This window comes from Dermacentor albipictus, chromosome 1 (assembly GCF_038994185.2).
Source record: "Dermacentor albipictus isolate Rhodes 1998 colony chromosome 1, USDA_Dalb.pri_finalv2, whole genome shotgun sequence".
NCBI classification, from domain to species: domain Eukaryota; kingdom Metazoa; phylum Arthropoda; class Arachnida; order Ixodida; family Ixodidae; genus Dermacentor; species Dermacentor albipictus.
The window spans coordinates 37,959,901-37,976,635 of NC_091821.1; the positions used below are offsets into that span (position 1 = coordinate 37,959,901).

At 41.9% G+C, this 16,735-nt stretch overlaps 1 protein-coding gene across 1 annotated transcript in view; it reads right to left on the bottom strand.

The window, feature by feature from the left end:
* LOC135901076 (isovaleryl-CoA dehydrogenase, mitochondrial) overlaps positions 1 to 16,735 on the bottom strand; it is an 88,327-nt gene that overhangs the window by 29,333 nt on the left and 42,259 nt on the right. Inside the window, exons 5-7 of the mRNA XM_065430750.1 lie at positions 12,708 to 12,801; positions 5,423 to 5,559; positions 2,597 to 2,693 (exon numbers count right to left, since the gene is read on the bottom strand). Coding sequence (XP_065286822.1) covers positions 2,597 to 2,693; positions 5,423 to 5,559; positions 12,708 to 12,801 — 328 coding nt within the window. The remainder of the gene's footprint in view (positions 1 to 2,596; positions 2,694 to 5,422; positions 5,560 to 12,707; positions 12,802 to 16,735) is intronic.

Sequence of the window (16,735 nt, forward strand, 5' to 3'; positions counted from 1 at the left end):
GGCGTGCGACAATGCGGACAGAGATTTGCTGGTACTGGAATAAGAAACTGTGCCCGCCGTCATTTTCACGTGAGACGGGCGGCTATATACTGGGGCCATATTCTGAAGCGTTCGCCTTCCGCGATAGTCACATTCAATAAATCAAGCAACTGCTTACCTGTGACGTCAACGTGCACTACGAACACGCGCTGTCAAACACTTCCCATCACATGAGAGAGCACACCGTGCGAGCGCAGAGTGGCTCGGGTGGGTTGTTTTCGAGTGTGGTGGCTGCAGCATGGGTTCTGCGCACTGACTACGGTTGGTTATGGCCGCTTTAGGTCAAATAAGTTTAATACATAAGTGTGAAATGTTTTATTTTAAATGAATCAACAAATATCGCCGTGAAACAACGCATGTAAGACGCCACCAAAAAGGCTACTATAAACTACCACCTACCTTATCTCTACTACACTCCACCACCAACCGAACACCAAAAGTTCGCGGAAGGCAAACATTTCAGAATACGGACCCTGTTCTTGATCATGTGCACCTCACGCCTTTTGCTTACATGGAATCTAGTGGCGGGAATACATACACGATCGCAGTCTGCAGCAGGGACGGCGAAGTTCGGTTATCGCCTATTAAAAGCATCCGATGGCACCACGCACTGTGAAAGAGATAGGCGAAGATGCTTATCGCAATATTATTGGCGGTGATAACTGTGAATGCCGCGTGCGACTACATTGGAGAAGATATGCTGGTACCGAATTGAGAAACTGAGTGCATGTCGGCGTATTCCCGTGAGACAAGTGGGGGAGTATTGCGATGAAGCTGCCGCGGTGGGCAGCTATGTACTGTTCTCGATCGCGCATGCCTCACGCATTTTCTTGTTTATACGGAATCTAGCAGCCGGGAAACATATAATATAATCGCAGTTTGGCAACGTAGTGAATGTAGGTGCTGAAAAATTGTGTTTTCTGGGAACGTATGAACCAGTAAAAAATGAGCGTAACTCTATTGGGTCATTTTTTTGTATTCTTGATTACAAACACTGGCACTGGTAAAACTTAAGTAACAGGACCATGTCAACGAGGTTCTACTATATTGCAAAATAGCAAAATTGACATTCCACAAATCCTGTTCTAGGCTGCTGGCACAGCAAATATGCTATGGCTAATGTCAATGGTAAGCAATCCATATGTCCAATAACCGTACTTACACAAACATAACAAGAGCATACCTGCTGATGTTTATCTCCAAATTACACGCCATAGAAAGCACTTTGCATTATGTCAAGAATGCAATTACCACCTTTTAATGATGCAGTCGGATGATGCAGTGCAAGCGATTGCAGAACTTCTTCCCAGTTATGATTTTAGAAGACTATAGCTAGATGACGCACAAGAAAGACACACACCTTGTGCTGTCCTTTTCCTTGTGCTTTGGCTATGCGCTAGTTTTCCAAATCTGAGTTATGCTACACCAACCGGGCCAAGTGATTACCCTACTGAATTCTCCCCCAGTCAAGACCTACATCAACAAGGTAAAGGTCAAGGCCATCTCTCTGTGTAAAAAACATCAACTCACGAAATTGTCCAAAGCCATCAGTGTCTCTAAGCATGCCACTCTATTGGCGTTTTTCAGTGTCAAGACCAATAAGCCACATACGCCTTTTAGGTGTATTATTAGTGAGCGGGATGCCTGGCAGCAAAACCTTAGCTGTTGTTTACTAGGCACCTTAATGCACTTGAGTAGACGATCCACTCACTGCGAAGAACGCGACAGATGTAAACCAGTTTCTCCAAAGCCTGAACACTGATGGTTCTTCCTTCTGATGCCCTTTCCTGTTCTATCATTACATTATATCGTTTCATATCGTTTTATATCATAATAAGATTACAACCTCTCCCATCCTCTGTTTCAAAAGGCGACAAGTTCAGACAGGAGGTTTGAAGGAAACCCAACCTCTCCTTGGCACGAGACAGGAGTCTGCAGATAGAACACTCTTCAGAGCAACCAAAGGAAATGCAGGTTGAAGAAAACCTGTCGGGTGTCTTTAGGTCTGACAAACGAATCTATTACAGTGGTGCGTGTCCATGCAGTCTCAGTGTACAAACACAGACGCATCAGCTTGCGCATATTTGGCCACACAGTGCAGTGCATCACACCCTTCTCAAAGTGTTTTATCACAGCATGATATGTAATTTGTTTACACGATGCATGCGTGCATGGGGGAAAATTGCAGTAAGGTATCGCTCATTACGCTCTGCTAAAAAGTCTTTTCTTTCTTTCTTCAACAGCTTTGCTGTTCTATTTATCAACAACACAAAAAGACCAATGATTACAACAGGGCCAAAACATAACCTGGTAGACACACAAAGGAACAAATTTTCATATATACATATTCAAATGATGAGGATTTATGCAAACCAATCAGACTACCACGAGGTTGTATTGTACATATGAAGAGCTGGAAGTCAAGAGCAAAACTTTACACGTTATTTGCACTTTTGCACAAGAATGCCCCAAAGGAGCTCGTACACACAATTTTCCTTTGGAGCAGCAAAGTAAATAGAAATGCCACAACAAAGTAAATAGAAATGAGGGTCCGTACCAGGGATCTTGCAGTCTTCAAAAACGAGTTCACTTGTTGGAGAGCCCCGCATTCCTAACTTGTCCAGCTTCTGCCCTACACTGAAGCCAGGAGTGTTCTGGGGCAAGGCAAAAGGAAAGATTTTGTTGCTTGCAGCAGAGCGTTTCATATACAGCTTGCACAGTATACAACTCGCAACAACGTAGACCAATCCACTGAGAGAATTCACACATGCAGTTGTTCTCAGAGTGTTTATACTTGAGCAAATATATGAGAATGATGAAAAATTGTGCCAGTATTGATGCAACATGTTTCACTTTGAGCATCATAGTTGACATAATGCCTTCTGCAAAAACTCGGCAAATGCAACAACACACTGGCTTAGCAAATTTACGAACTACTGACATTTTTCACATATGTCTACATTAAAAAAACCATTAGTGAAAAGGGTATCTCTTTTTGCACTGAATTCCCCCTGTCGACAAGACAACAATGCACTCATTACGAGAACCTCGATATTAAAACAAAATCCATTTCCGCACTGTAAATTTCCGAGAAGCTATCTTTCTTCTTTTTTGACAGACTGAAGAGAACCATATGGATTGTGCCTGTTTTCTGCTGCAACTCAGACCTATGCGCAACAGTGACAATGTGATACTGAGGTCCCCATTGCGGGTTATCAGTCCTTTTTCCCGGCATAGTGCTTTCTAACTCTTTTTGTCGGATATTGTGCGGGCACATTATTGAACCAATGTATACACGAATGAACATGAATGTATACATGAATGAGGCTGCTTGCTTTTGGCTACAATCTTTTTGGCTCGGCTCATTCTTGAGGGAGGGGGAGGGGCTGAAGTGCAGTGTAGATGAATCTAGTTAGTCCGCAGCTTCTACAGCAGGCTGATCTACTAGAGCACGTCTTAATTTGTAAGCCACACTGTTCAGGATATATGTACCAAAAGATCACATGCATGCACATGAGAACGGGGCAATGACATTGAGCTGCAATAGTGCAACACAGCAGTGCAAGTAGACTGGAGAATGCATATCATACAAAATCTCCCTTCGTAAATCTCCATTTCACAGCACTGCCTGTAGTAATAATGGCTTAAAATGCTTTAGATGTAGTTCTGTCATCTGTCTCTCGTGAATTAACCCTGAAGAATGTAACGATCAAGTCAAGCAAACCACTCCCCATTGAAATTATCCTACAATGCAATCTATACTGTATTTCATAATGTTGCAGCACTGAAATGACAGCTACAGCTGGTGTCAGATCATTCGGAGAATGACCATGTAGATGGACATGTCATCATGCCACATATTCCTCAGGATCTATGCCTCTTTTGTTCAGGAATGAGTAGAGACCAGAACTTTGGGCACAATGCCTCTTTTTCATTTATGTCCTTATCGTGCTTATTTAAAATACATGTATAAGCATGAACTATGGGTCTAGAAACATTATATAGCGGCATTATAATGCCTCTTTTGATGGTGGTGCCTATATTAAATTTTCAGGGCCTAAAAATGCCTTTTTCTGTGTTTTGCCCCTAGCCTCACTTAGATTGCAACACTGTCATCCCCTGGAGAACTTGGATGAAGGCAGCTGATTATTTAACAGACACTTTGCCGTGTAAGGCTGTTATTAACAGCTTTGCAGCAGACAAGAGTATCGCTCTGAGAAGGGCTCAAAGTCTTCTCCGCAACAATACACTTGAAGTGACCTAGCGTACTCATGTGCTCACTTCATGCTATTGGCCACCAAGAGACAGTTGAATGCTCGGGTGCAACTCTGACCTGGATGAGGAGCTCATTTCGGACATTCAGGAAATGTTTGCCACAATCTGCATTGCACCTGTTGCTGAGAGTAGTAATTGGTTCGAAGCTTCACCCTAGCTCAGATAAAAATCACTGGCTTTCACTACTGAGAGAAGTGTCAAAGGTTCTGACTGGCGAACATTCAATTCCAGAGGCCATCGGGCCATAAAACATCCCGAAGTACAAGTATGTGCCACTAAGTAGAGTGTACGTTCAGTGTGTTCCTTTTCTGCATGCAAACTAATAGACTTAGTAACTAATACAGTCAAACCTCAATAATTTGCACTTGCAGCAAAAAGCTTCGTTAATTTGCAAATTTTGTTAATTCGAGGTTCAAGGTGTCTACCAAGTTATACTACCAAGTATATATATAAGTATAGGTGTCTACCATATATACTACCAAGTATATATGCATAAATATATATATATATATATATATATATATATATATATATATATATATATATATATATATATATATTTGACTTATTTAACTCAAAATTAGCAAGCGTATTACTGAGAATGTTCTTGTAAATCCGTTATAATGTAAATCAGTTGTAAAGCAGCTGCTTGTAATGCTGCTGCATGATGACATTGCAGTAGCAAGAGCAAACGATTTTTCGCTGTTTTTGACATGATTTTTGTAAATTCCCTGCTGCATGCACCGTAACAATATTTGGCTCACATGTTCACAGGAGCCTCTTATACAGACCAGCAACGTTTTCTTACAATATTCAAAAGGTGTTTCGGGCCCCTTTAAATAATAGCTTTAGTGCCTGTTATAGGTGCCGAAAACAGCATTTTTTAGTGCCTAAACACTCGGTCTCTAGTAATGAGCAGAGCCTCAAGTATCAAAGCACACTATGTAGATTACCCTCCATTGCCAGATTACTATGCGACTGAGTACCATCAGTAGGTTTCTTACTTGATTCATGACAATATCACTGAGCTACCAAAATCTCATGACAGTAATATCCATACTGGTTGAAGTAATAAATATACCATAGAACACACTCATAATTGCCTCACCTTTTCAACAATGAATGCACTAATGCCATGCTGGGGCTTATCTGCAAGTGGATTGGTGCGGGCGTAGACAAACACAACATCAGCAATCGCACCATTCGTTATCCAGAACTTAGTGCCATTTAGGATGTAGTGGTCACCTGAAACATAAACCTAAAGGTCAGGCAATGCAGCAAAATTTATACTACATGGAACCACACATATAAAGGATAAAATCTTTCAAGGCCGAGTTTCTTTTCATCTTATTACGTGGTGTGCACACAATGCACAAGGACCTTGCTCAATCGAGACTGTCACATACAATCACTTTACGGTAAAAATGTACAGCACAGACCGCTTATAGCATAAGTCGTCGGAATCACGAATGTATGCACTGTAGGCGGTGCCTCACTATAACCAAACAGTGTTCAAAGGCTGCACATGTGCAAAACATGTACACCATGCAAGCAGCCGCGCGTATCCGAGAATCGAAGAATGCGACCGGGAGTTTTGCATCCGTTTAAACTTAGGAATGTTTAAAGGTTAATTACAAGTACCTGCTGTCTTCCCATTAAGCAGACAAAGTAATAATAATTTTAAAGAAAATGACGGCGACCGAAATCTGAGAAGCAATGCAGTCTCTCATCCGATTTCTTGGACCGATCGGTGTATGCTCTCTGTTTAAGACACAGAGACCGCGGACCAAGTTGCCACCCTTCGGGTGTTCCCCATGCCCTCACTATCGTTATCAAGGTGGCTTATCCACTTTCCATGCGCTGTATAGCCACTGCAATGCACTCCATTGACAAAGCACCAAATTACAACTTCAGTCGCTGATGAGGCACGCTGGTTAGGCCTAGCCTGCGGGGGTGTTGGGCGGCATGCCATCACAGGAAACGAGCTCAGCCTTGATATGTTTGTACCCGTAGACGATTACAGAGAGACTGGACATGCGATCAGGCGCATAGTCTGAATTGACAGCAGCGCATGCACAGCAGAGTTTGGTCTCTTGAGCAGTCAGCCGCAGCAACTATTGCTTACGCCTACAAGGTCTGTATGTGAGCACACTGGTAGGTACAGTGGAAGCTCACAAGTGCACATAAAGCCTAATAGCTCCAAATTAAATTTGTGGAAGGCTGCGTAAACTGAGAGCAGTCAAGCTTGCACGCTGAATATCTGCACATCATGACGAAGTGCATCACGACGAGTGCACAGAAATTGAAGCCGGGTTCAGTGCAGAGCCCATCACTGATAAGCAGCCGAGCAAAAGGTTCCTCCATTGCCTAGGCAACCATAGTGCATGCACATTGTGCTGCTGCCGCATTTTAAGCATGAAATGCTTTTAGCTCCCGTTGTCAGCAACCTTCAAGTGACGTTGAGCCAAAAGCCAGAGCTGTTATCCCGGCCCTCTAACGAGAACATCCGGGCAAGTTGCGAGAATAAAACAAGATCATACAGGCAACCAGTCAAAACTATCAAGGTAAGAAAATGCAGTCTCTGGCCCCCAACCCTTTGTACAGGGACCACATTACATATGCTAGTTACTGCCCCAAGCAAGTTACAAAAAATATATTGCTTCCGAGTTCTTCCTAATGTTTGTTCACAATATCACTCAAGCTGCAAATTCGAGTACACTTAAGTTTTATTTGTCAATTCCAATAACGACATTCAAGAGGCAGATAGAGGGCACCATATACTTCATTCTCATCTTTTGGCACTGAGACAGGGTTGGCTTTGCTCTTTTGAATGCCAGCAGTCCATGAGTTCTGCAGCGCGAGTATTGCGTCACCTCAAGAGATGTCAACACGCTGCATGGTGTCTCCTTCAGATGATTTTCCTCTTCTAGCTGGGTAGTGCACTCTGTCTCCCTGGCATCTTTCACTGCCTGTCATGCCACCTTCAACAAGTTTTCTTCTTCTTGTTTGGCAGTGTCCATATGGACCAGTGCACAGTATGGTCTGGTGTGGTGAGGTGTGCCAATTTGCAAACATGCACTACACCCATTTTATTATTGTGGCTAGTATCATCTCCAACCAATCTGCTTTGCCCGTTGCCATTCCATACTTACATCTACTTTCAATTATGCGAGAGCCAGTAATTTTTCCTTTTTTCCTGTTGATTCATTTGCTCGCTCCTCGTCTCATGCTCCTCCTCCTCCTTCGCATCGCCCTCATTGCTCTCCCCAGCCATCAGCCAGCACATCTTGTTGAGAGGCATGCTCGCTATGGCTCTTGTCAGTGGGATTTTCCTGTGGAAACCACATTATAACCGGTATTTCGTCTCGTGCAGCTGCACTGTAAGCGGTATGCATATGCATGTTCTATGGGAGGGTAAATGGGAGTCAGAAAAGGCCACGTTGTAGCCAGTTCTGGACTATAAACAGTTACATTATAAGTGGCCTAAGCTGTATTTAACTCCTTATTGGACGAACTTGTAGCAAAACATTCAAAGCACAGCAGCAGCGACGAGCACAGTTGTAAGTCGTCAAAATTTGATCTACGGGTCGAAGTGCATCAGCTATTTACGAGAGTCGTTTGATAAGTATGGTAAAAATACAAGAGATGGCGCTACAATTCTGTTTTCTTTTAGGTGGTGCACGAGAAGCACCCTTCATATGACGGCAGAATTTGTTTACGCTGGTACCGACAGTTAGTAAGCTTCTGACAGCTATTGGCACTGAGCTGTGTGGTGATTCCTGCCAAAATAGAAAAAGGTGAATTTCGAACAGTGATCAAACATTTTTATTTAAAACGCTAAATGGCTGCCCAAATTAAAGCCGAGTTGAGCGAAATTCATGGAGACTCTGCACCATTACTGAAGACCATTTACTACAGGATAAATGAATTCAAACGTTGCCAAACTTTGACGCAAGATGAAGCATGTCCTATGTGTCCAGTGAAGGTCACCACGCCAGAAATGGTATCGAAAATTCATGGGATAGCTCTCGGCAGATAGAGTTCACAACATTCTTCATGAGAAACTGCGGATGAAGAAGGTCTGTGTATGTTGGGTGCCACAACTGCTGATGATCAACTAAAGGCACACAAGGGCAGACATCTCGAAGCTGTGTTTATCGATGCTTGATCGCAATCTGCAGGACTTTTGGCATTGATTTGTGAGAGTTGACAAGGCGTGGATACATCATTACACTCCACAGTCTAAACAGCAGTCAAAGCAATGGACTGCTGAAAAGGTGATGGCAACTGTCTTTTGGGACTAAAGAGATATAATCTTTGCAGACTATTTACAAAATGACAAGACGATAACAGGACCATACTATGCAATGCTCCTAGATCAACTGAAGAAAGAAGTGCTCACTAAATGACCTGGGTTAGAACGGAAAAAACTCCCTTTTCACCAAAATAATGCTCCATGCTACAGATCGCTTGTTGCAATGACCAAATTGCACGCATTAGGCTTCGAGGTTGTGCCTCATCCACCTTATTCTCGGAATTTGGCCCCATGCAACTTTTTCCTCTTTCCAAACCTGAGGAATTGGCTGGGTGGAAAGAAATTTTCTTCAGAGGAAGAGGGTATTGTAGCGGTAAATCACTACTTCAAGGGCCTCGAGCCATCCTTTTCTTTCTGAGGGGATTAAAAAATTGGAACACTGCTGGAAGAGGTGTGTGTAGCTGGACGGGAACTACGTTGAAAAATAAAATATTGTTTTTTGCAAACATGGTATCTTTCATTGCTTTTTACCACACTTATCAGATGACCTTCATATTATACATGCCTCGTTGTACATTCCAGCGTAATTGCTGGCACTTGCGTACATTTCAGAGTGTACCCCACTAGTATTCGTGTCATGCACGCAATATTATTAGACAAGATTCTTTCGCTACAGAATCAGTGACAACATTTCAGAAAGTGCATATACATGAAGGCGCGTTTTGTGTCTAGTGATGCAGCAGCAGTTAGTCAGTGAAAAACAGCCACCGGAAAAAGATAAACAACGTATGGTACCTAAAAAACTCGTTAGATATCAATCCATCAAAGACAACATTTATGGTATTTCATTCCCCTCAAACATTATTTGTAGATTCCTTAGTTGTATCACTTAACAATCACATAATTACAAGATCTGGGTCAACCAAATTTCTAGGCATTATCTTACATGAGCACTTAAAATTCTACCGCCATGCCCAATCTCTTGTTCAAAAAAATTTTTTTGGCATTCACGTCATTATCAAATCACGCTCCTTTTTTGAACCAAGTATTCTTTTGTATTTGTATTATGCGTATATTCAGTCATCTTTCATATTGCTTCTCATCATATGGTAATATATACTTCACTCATCTCCACCAACTAGAAGCTTTACAAAAGCAAGCGGTACGACTGATGACATTTCTACCTTTTACGTCTCACTCTGCTCCCATTTTTCGTTCCTTAAACCTTCTCCCCTTGCGCATGTTATTCAATCATAAGCTGTTGCTAATAATGTTCCGCCTCATAAATATGGAGCTAGGTGAACGTATAATGGTTTCCAGCAGGCACGGACACGAGCACAAATAAGTAGAAACGGACAGGACAATGCTGGTCTTACTTGTGCTTACTTACTTACTTGTGCTCGCGTCTGTACCTGCTGGAAACCATTATACGTTCACCATGCACCAACTGGCCCAGCAAACTACTCTACTAAACGGAGCTAGGTATTGAAAGTTTTACCCGTACTGATCTTACTAATAATAATAACACAAGGTTTTCTGCACGTCACAATTTCCTCCTTCCTAAAATTCGAACTAACTATGGGAAATTTACTGTCATGTTTTCAGGCATATCATTGTGGAATTCGATTCCGTCCGATATCAAATCATGTGCATTTCAAGCCTTCAAGTGCAAAGCTAAGGCCTATTATATTAACTCTTTACCACACTCCTAGTATATTTTGTGCGAAATAAACATTATTAAATATATTTGTGTTGTACTGTTGCTAATTTTCTTTTTATATATTTTTATTTATTTTTTTCTGTCCCTGTCAATACTTTACAACAGCATTGCTTGTTCCCCATGCTACCAACACCTAATTCTGTATTAAAACATTGTTTTTTTTTCTTCCCTATGCAGACTTTCTCGCGTTGCATGTTCCACACACTACTACCACACTTTTGTATTCAAAGCTCTGTTTTTTCTTCTTTTTATCCAGTTTTTTTTTTTTCTGACAAACACAACTTTTGTATGATGTAGCCTGCTACAGTCGCCACAACTGCACTAACCCCCATTTGTTTCTTGTTTAGGGGGTCCCCCCGACAGTTTTTACTTCGGGACCTCCGAATGCACAATTATACTTCACCTGTTTGTATTACTGTTTGTAATACTGATGAAAATAAATTCAAATTCAACTTCAATATCAAGATTCAGCTGCATTCAATTTGAGTGCTCTTGTTTGGTATTGTCACACTCCTGCTGAGGAACAATCTTGAAGCAGTAAAAAAAATTATATGACAATTCTGCAACTCCACTTGTTACAAGGTTGGAAAGGAGAAATGGCACAAACGTTTTGCCTCCCTTTTTTTGCTCTGTACAATAGCCACTAACTTCATAATCACGATATGTCACCACAATTCCTCAAACATGCAACAAATAATGAATTATACCATCTTTTAACGTGACAAATTGAAATATCATGCCGGAATTTTTGGCGCAAGGTATGTTTACAAGTAATCTCGGTAAGTAATGAAAATAAGGGGGGTGTCACACGATATCACTGATGTGTGGGTTGGTGCAGAAGTTGAAGCAGCATTGTGCTAGCCTTGCCGAAAGGTTTAAATGATGGGTTAATAGGGGAGAGAAGGTGAGAAGAATGAAGGGCGGTGTGCATTCTAACAGAAGCAACAGCCAAATGCCCACAGTAGGTATGAGCCAAGAGTTCAGAGGTATAATAATAATTACAACAGCAGGGAACCAAGCTTACTATTAGGGGTGTGCGAATAACAAATATCACCAAATCGAATCAAATAGTTAACGTTTGAATAATTCTATTCGCAAACCAAATATATACTATTCGATTTCTACATATACAGTCAACTCTCTATACAACGGACCCTAATAATGTGACAAAAAACGTCCTTTTTTTTGTTGTTGTTTCTTTACAGAGGAAACGGCAGGGCGTAAGCAGCACGTATTTCGTAAAGTGCAAATACCGGGCCGATTAGCCGCCAATATGCACGTAGATTGTGTCGGATACATGGCAATAAACTTATCAAGCGAGACTGAGCGCTTGCCAGACAACATATTTTGTTAGTTAAGCAGTCTTGCAGTGCATTAAAATGATAGAACAAGACTTCAGTCTATTTCTTTTTTGGATACGGGCTGAACTCCATACTTTGCGACGCTGGAACATCAGAAACCACATGTGGAGTTATCTGCATTCTACAACTGCGACTGTGTGTGAGGCACCTCATGGCTTGGCACTTAAAAAATGCTACGTAAAGAACAGTATGCTCAGTTTGAGCACTAGTGATTCAGAAGTAGGGCTTGATCAAGCAGCTTGTATGCCATTGATGAAGGCCAGTGCTTGCATAAAGACGGCGTGGTATGCAATAGCCACTGGTGACATCGTTATAGCTCACTGCAGCAGCGTTGCAAGGTGACAAATTTACAACTTTCCTCAAAATAAAACAACAAAAACAACAATTTTTCTGGTTAACAAATACACGGTTACCAGAAAGGAGCACCCCACTTTGTAGAGTTGGGCCGCCCTAAAGCATGCGCACATCCTCTTTCTAATGAGTAGCTGACACAGTCTGCACAAGACGAAACCACTTCAGTGCATTATTTATACCAATTAAACAAGATGCCTAATCAAAACAAAAGGATTGGTATGGCACGATCTTCTATTTACACTTCCCCTATTCAGTGCAGTAGCCTACATTTTTAATTTGTGCATTGTTTTACTTTTCTGTTCTTATTAATTTACTACATGCACAATGGCAGGTGCATGATGCTTTGCTATCCGTTAACCTTATTGTATCTTTGACATTTATTTAACAAGTTCTACTGCACTACATGTTGGTCTCATTCTTCCACAGAACAAGTCATTATTTCCACTATGCAGTAATTCCTATGCATATGAGTTTGCACCCACTTTTGTGAACAGCTATTCAATATTCGATTAGAAAATATTCGTCCCAAATCACTATTCACTTTGAATTGGCCTTGAACTCAACATACACTATTCATACATGCCTAAGATGTGTGCTTTCTGAGGATTAGTCTGCCAATTAAAGATATGAAGCATGAATAAGCACAGCCAGACTTGCAATAATGGAGACTGAGCCACAGGTAAGGCAAACAATATGTGCTTACCATCCCTCACAGCAGTGAGACTCATAGATGCCACATCAGATCCAGAACCAGCTTCACTCATGGCTAGTGATCCCACATACTCTCCACTTATCAGCTGCAAAGCAAAGCACATCACATGAATTACTGCCCTTAAACATTGAAAACTGCTACACAAGTATATTTAACAAGTTCAATAGAGCCTTAAAGTCTATACAATCAAATCCAGCTTTTGCACTGCCGCATCAGGACAGTGTGAGAAACAAAAGGGCAGGCATTGAGTCACCACAATGACAGGCACACACACTGCAAGAAGAGCTGAAGTGCTTTCATGCGCATTAGTTATTGTAATGAATTTTGTTTTGAATCAAAAGAAGCTACCTGGTTAGAATTTTGTCCCTCCTACAACATCAATTCAACAATCAAGCTAAAAGCTTTGTGAAGAGGCAAGTGCATCAAGGGTCTGAAGCTCAGAACATAAATGAGGCTAGGAGACATAAGGACCAAGGACCAAAAGTTCAAAAAATTTTACCTGCACCAAGCCTATTTTAGTTTTTCATTCAGCCTTGATACAAAATTTTCTGCAGAAATTCTCGCCATTAGATAATGCTGCCTGCAAACATGCTGTCATTGCAACATTGATGATAGTGTAACATAAGAGTGCTCTGCTGTATTTTGCCTGCCCATGTGAATAATACTGATCACATTCTTAAGGAGTGTAGAGCAAGCATCTATCATGAGTCCGCTACAATGATCATCTTGTTCAATTGTATGGACACTCAAAGCACATTCGCACCAGTGGCAGCACCACTGATGTCGTGCTGCCAGGGCAGCAATGGTGTGTGTGCAGCCCGGGCGTTGGCAGTTTGAAAGCCTCCAAAGACATGCAAAGCATTTGGTTGCAAAAATGAAAGAGTCAAGTGGATACACTGTCACAGTCTGCTCAATCAGCTCTGCAGCAGAGCCAGGGCAGCATTCTGCCTTCCACTGCTGGCATGATCATTGTGCACACACACATTTGCATTCCTGCTGAGCAGCTGCTGTGTGCATACCACACAGTGGTGAATACAGTGGCCTGAGGAGAATGGACACTAAATGTAAAGCTAAACCTATCAAATCCTTTCAGTGGGCACTGGCAAATGCCAACGGTTTTCCAGCGGTCTCATCACTTGCGCCATCAAGGTGCGACGCCTGTAACGCCACTGCAGGCGTTCCCCATTATGCCAGCATTGTGAGGCACCTGGTATCTAGCAGGATGCTGCTTCTGCTATGCAGCAGCAGTTGCACTGAATGCTGAGCCGCGCCAACATGTTACCTATGCGTATTGTTAAAACACCATCCAAAGAGCTCAAGCGCAACTCTAAACCTTGCTATCCCAATCAACTGATGGGTGCCCTCGCTCTTCTGGCAGATGACTCCAAAGAAGCCAGCACAAATTTCACAATGGGATGTGTCTATGCAGGGCCTTGCATGAAACAGAGCAATAGAATATGCCATGCTACTTGTATTACAGTGCGAGTGTTCGACTCTACGTCTAGCCCCTGGGTATGTTTCACAGCTTTACACTTCAGGCCTTGCTATTACAAGGAATTAATGAGTGTTATACAAATTTTTAAGTGTCGCATGTCTGCCATCTGTTCGATGCAGCATAGCAAACCGAACTAGAAGGCACTGCCTTCCAACAAATCATGCTGGTACACCTGCAGCGTTCTATATTTGGTTAACCTCAGTGAACAGTAATCGTGACATATTCTTCAGCACCCATTTTCATGCTGTCATTCGGCAATGCCCTGCAGTATAGCTTGTCAGGTTTCACGAATGTAACTGAAAGCAATTATGACCTGCAAGAATTTCTTCCAAAACACTGGCGTAAGCAGCACAACACTGCCAATGCACTCGCATTAACTTCTCGTCTCGGCCATGTTGTTGCAGGCTCCCCATGCCTTCCGCATCATCTTTTCTACAAGTCACCAATGCTTGGCAAAATATTTCCTGTACTTGCTGCTAGATTACAGCACATTCACACTCTAGTCATGCAAAAGGTAGATTGTAAATTTGGCCACACACAAAAACAAAATACCAGTGTTATTAAAAAGACTTCATTTGAAAATTGACGAACCTACAAGAATTAGCAAGCAAAGCAGCCGCCAATTTTTCATTATGGCTTACGGCCATCATAGACTATGAGGCATTTCTGCGTATCCCCTTCAGGCAGCAATTAATTCTGTACATTGAAAATTTAGTTTCGCCTCATTTCTTGCATTTTCAGAATCATGAAAAGCATACAGCTGCAGAATAGATTAAAAACTATTGACTTTCCAGTGAGTTTTGTCAAAGTTACAGAATGTGGACTCCAAGCAAGAACTCTACAAGAACATCAGGTATAAGAACATCAATAACTTCAGATTTGCCATCCTTGGAAAGCACCTATCCAGCCACTTGAAAAATACACCTGATGTTAAGCATTGTGAAAAACAATGGAAGAAGTGAACTTGGTTAGAACACGTTGGCAGGCTAGTTGGTTTGGCATGCACAATTGCACACACAGCACCTGAAGGGGATATTGTAAGCAGAGTAATAAGCAGGACCAGACTAACCTGCCTAACTCAATTCACGATAGCATCAAACTGAGTCATTAACATACTGCAGATCAGGACCCAAACATGTTTATTGGACACCATTCTCATATTAAAGTTGGTTTGTCGATTAGCTATGACATTTACAACAGTTTTAGTGCCTACATTCTTTTCTACCATCTGAGAGCTCAATAGGAATAGCTCCTTCAATGGAAACACTAAACAACCCCACACTCAGATACAGGCATTGTGAGATAGTGGTAACAGAGAAGGGTCTACAATTCAAGAATGCCTGAAATAGTACCAGTGAGAAAGCTAACAGGGTGCGTTACTACAGAAATAACCATTGTATAGACTGCTTTTTCCAGTGTGCCACTATATTGTGTATGCAGTGGCACCAATTACGAGCAGGCTGGTTTCACTGCCTCGCTGGCTTGAGTGAATGCTCCATGTTGTGTAGCACGAGGTGTACTCTCGGCAGCAGTTGCTGGTGGTTGTGTTTGAGCTGGTGCAGTCCACTCAGTATGACATGACATCTTCTACGTTGGAAATGATTCTGCAAGGCTTACTGAAGTGATTTAACTTGACATGGCCAGAATTTCTGCTGCCAGTGAGGAGGACAGAGCACCCAGTTTGACATTTGCACATTTGTTTTAGCCTGTACCATCAGCCTTGGAGATCACATGTCTATTTATAAACATTAATCTCACGAATGTGCCCTTATTGAAACATTCGCACTGTAGTTCGTCTAGGCTGTTGTTTAGCCTGAGCAGTTCAAGAAACGTACAAAACAACCATAACAGCAGGGGTGCTGTTTTGCTGTTTCATAGGGCAAGCATTCAAGCTATTATTTGTACATACATTGCTCGACTACTTCATTAGTCGTGGTTTGCACCCGAATAAAATAGTTTTGGTTGGTAATAACAGCATGCCATACAAGCTGCAAGGGAAAAAAAATTTATGTTGCTCAGACCATTCTCCCAGACGCACCCACCTGGTCAGGGGGAATCGTGTCACCACTAAGAGCTGTCAAATTTTTTTAATGCAGTGTCCATTGGTTATTACTGCTTTACATGGCAAAACATCGATGCTAAAGCACAAGCTTATATATCGTACGTTCATAAAATGAAAAATTGACATCCACCCATACATAGCATGAAGCTATGAAGGAAACACACACAGGTTTCTCAGAAACAAAGCTTCATAGTTCAAGAAGAATGAGTCCCGGTCAAGGATTCACACCCAGGACCAACAGTTTTCTGGAGCAGTCAGTCTGGCATCTGAGCTAAACAGGAGGCTAGAAAATCGCAGCATGAGGGTGAATTAATCAACAATGCTAAGCACAAGGACACTCCACTTTGCAGAATTCCGCAGAACTAATTTGCTGTATCATATGTTGCTTTGCCAATCACAGTGACTGCTAGGTTGAGTCATACCATCGGCCTAATACAGGAAGCCAAATGTATTTCATGTAAA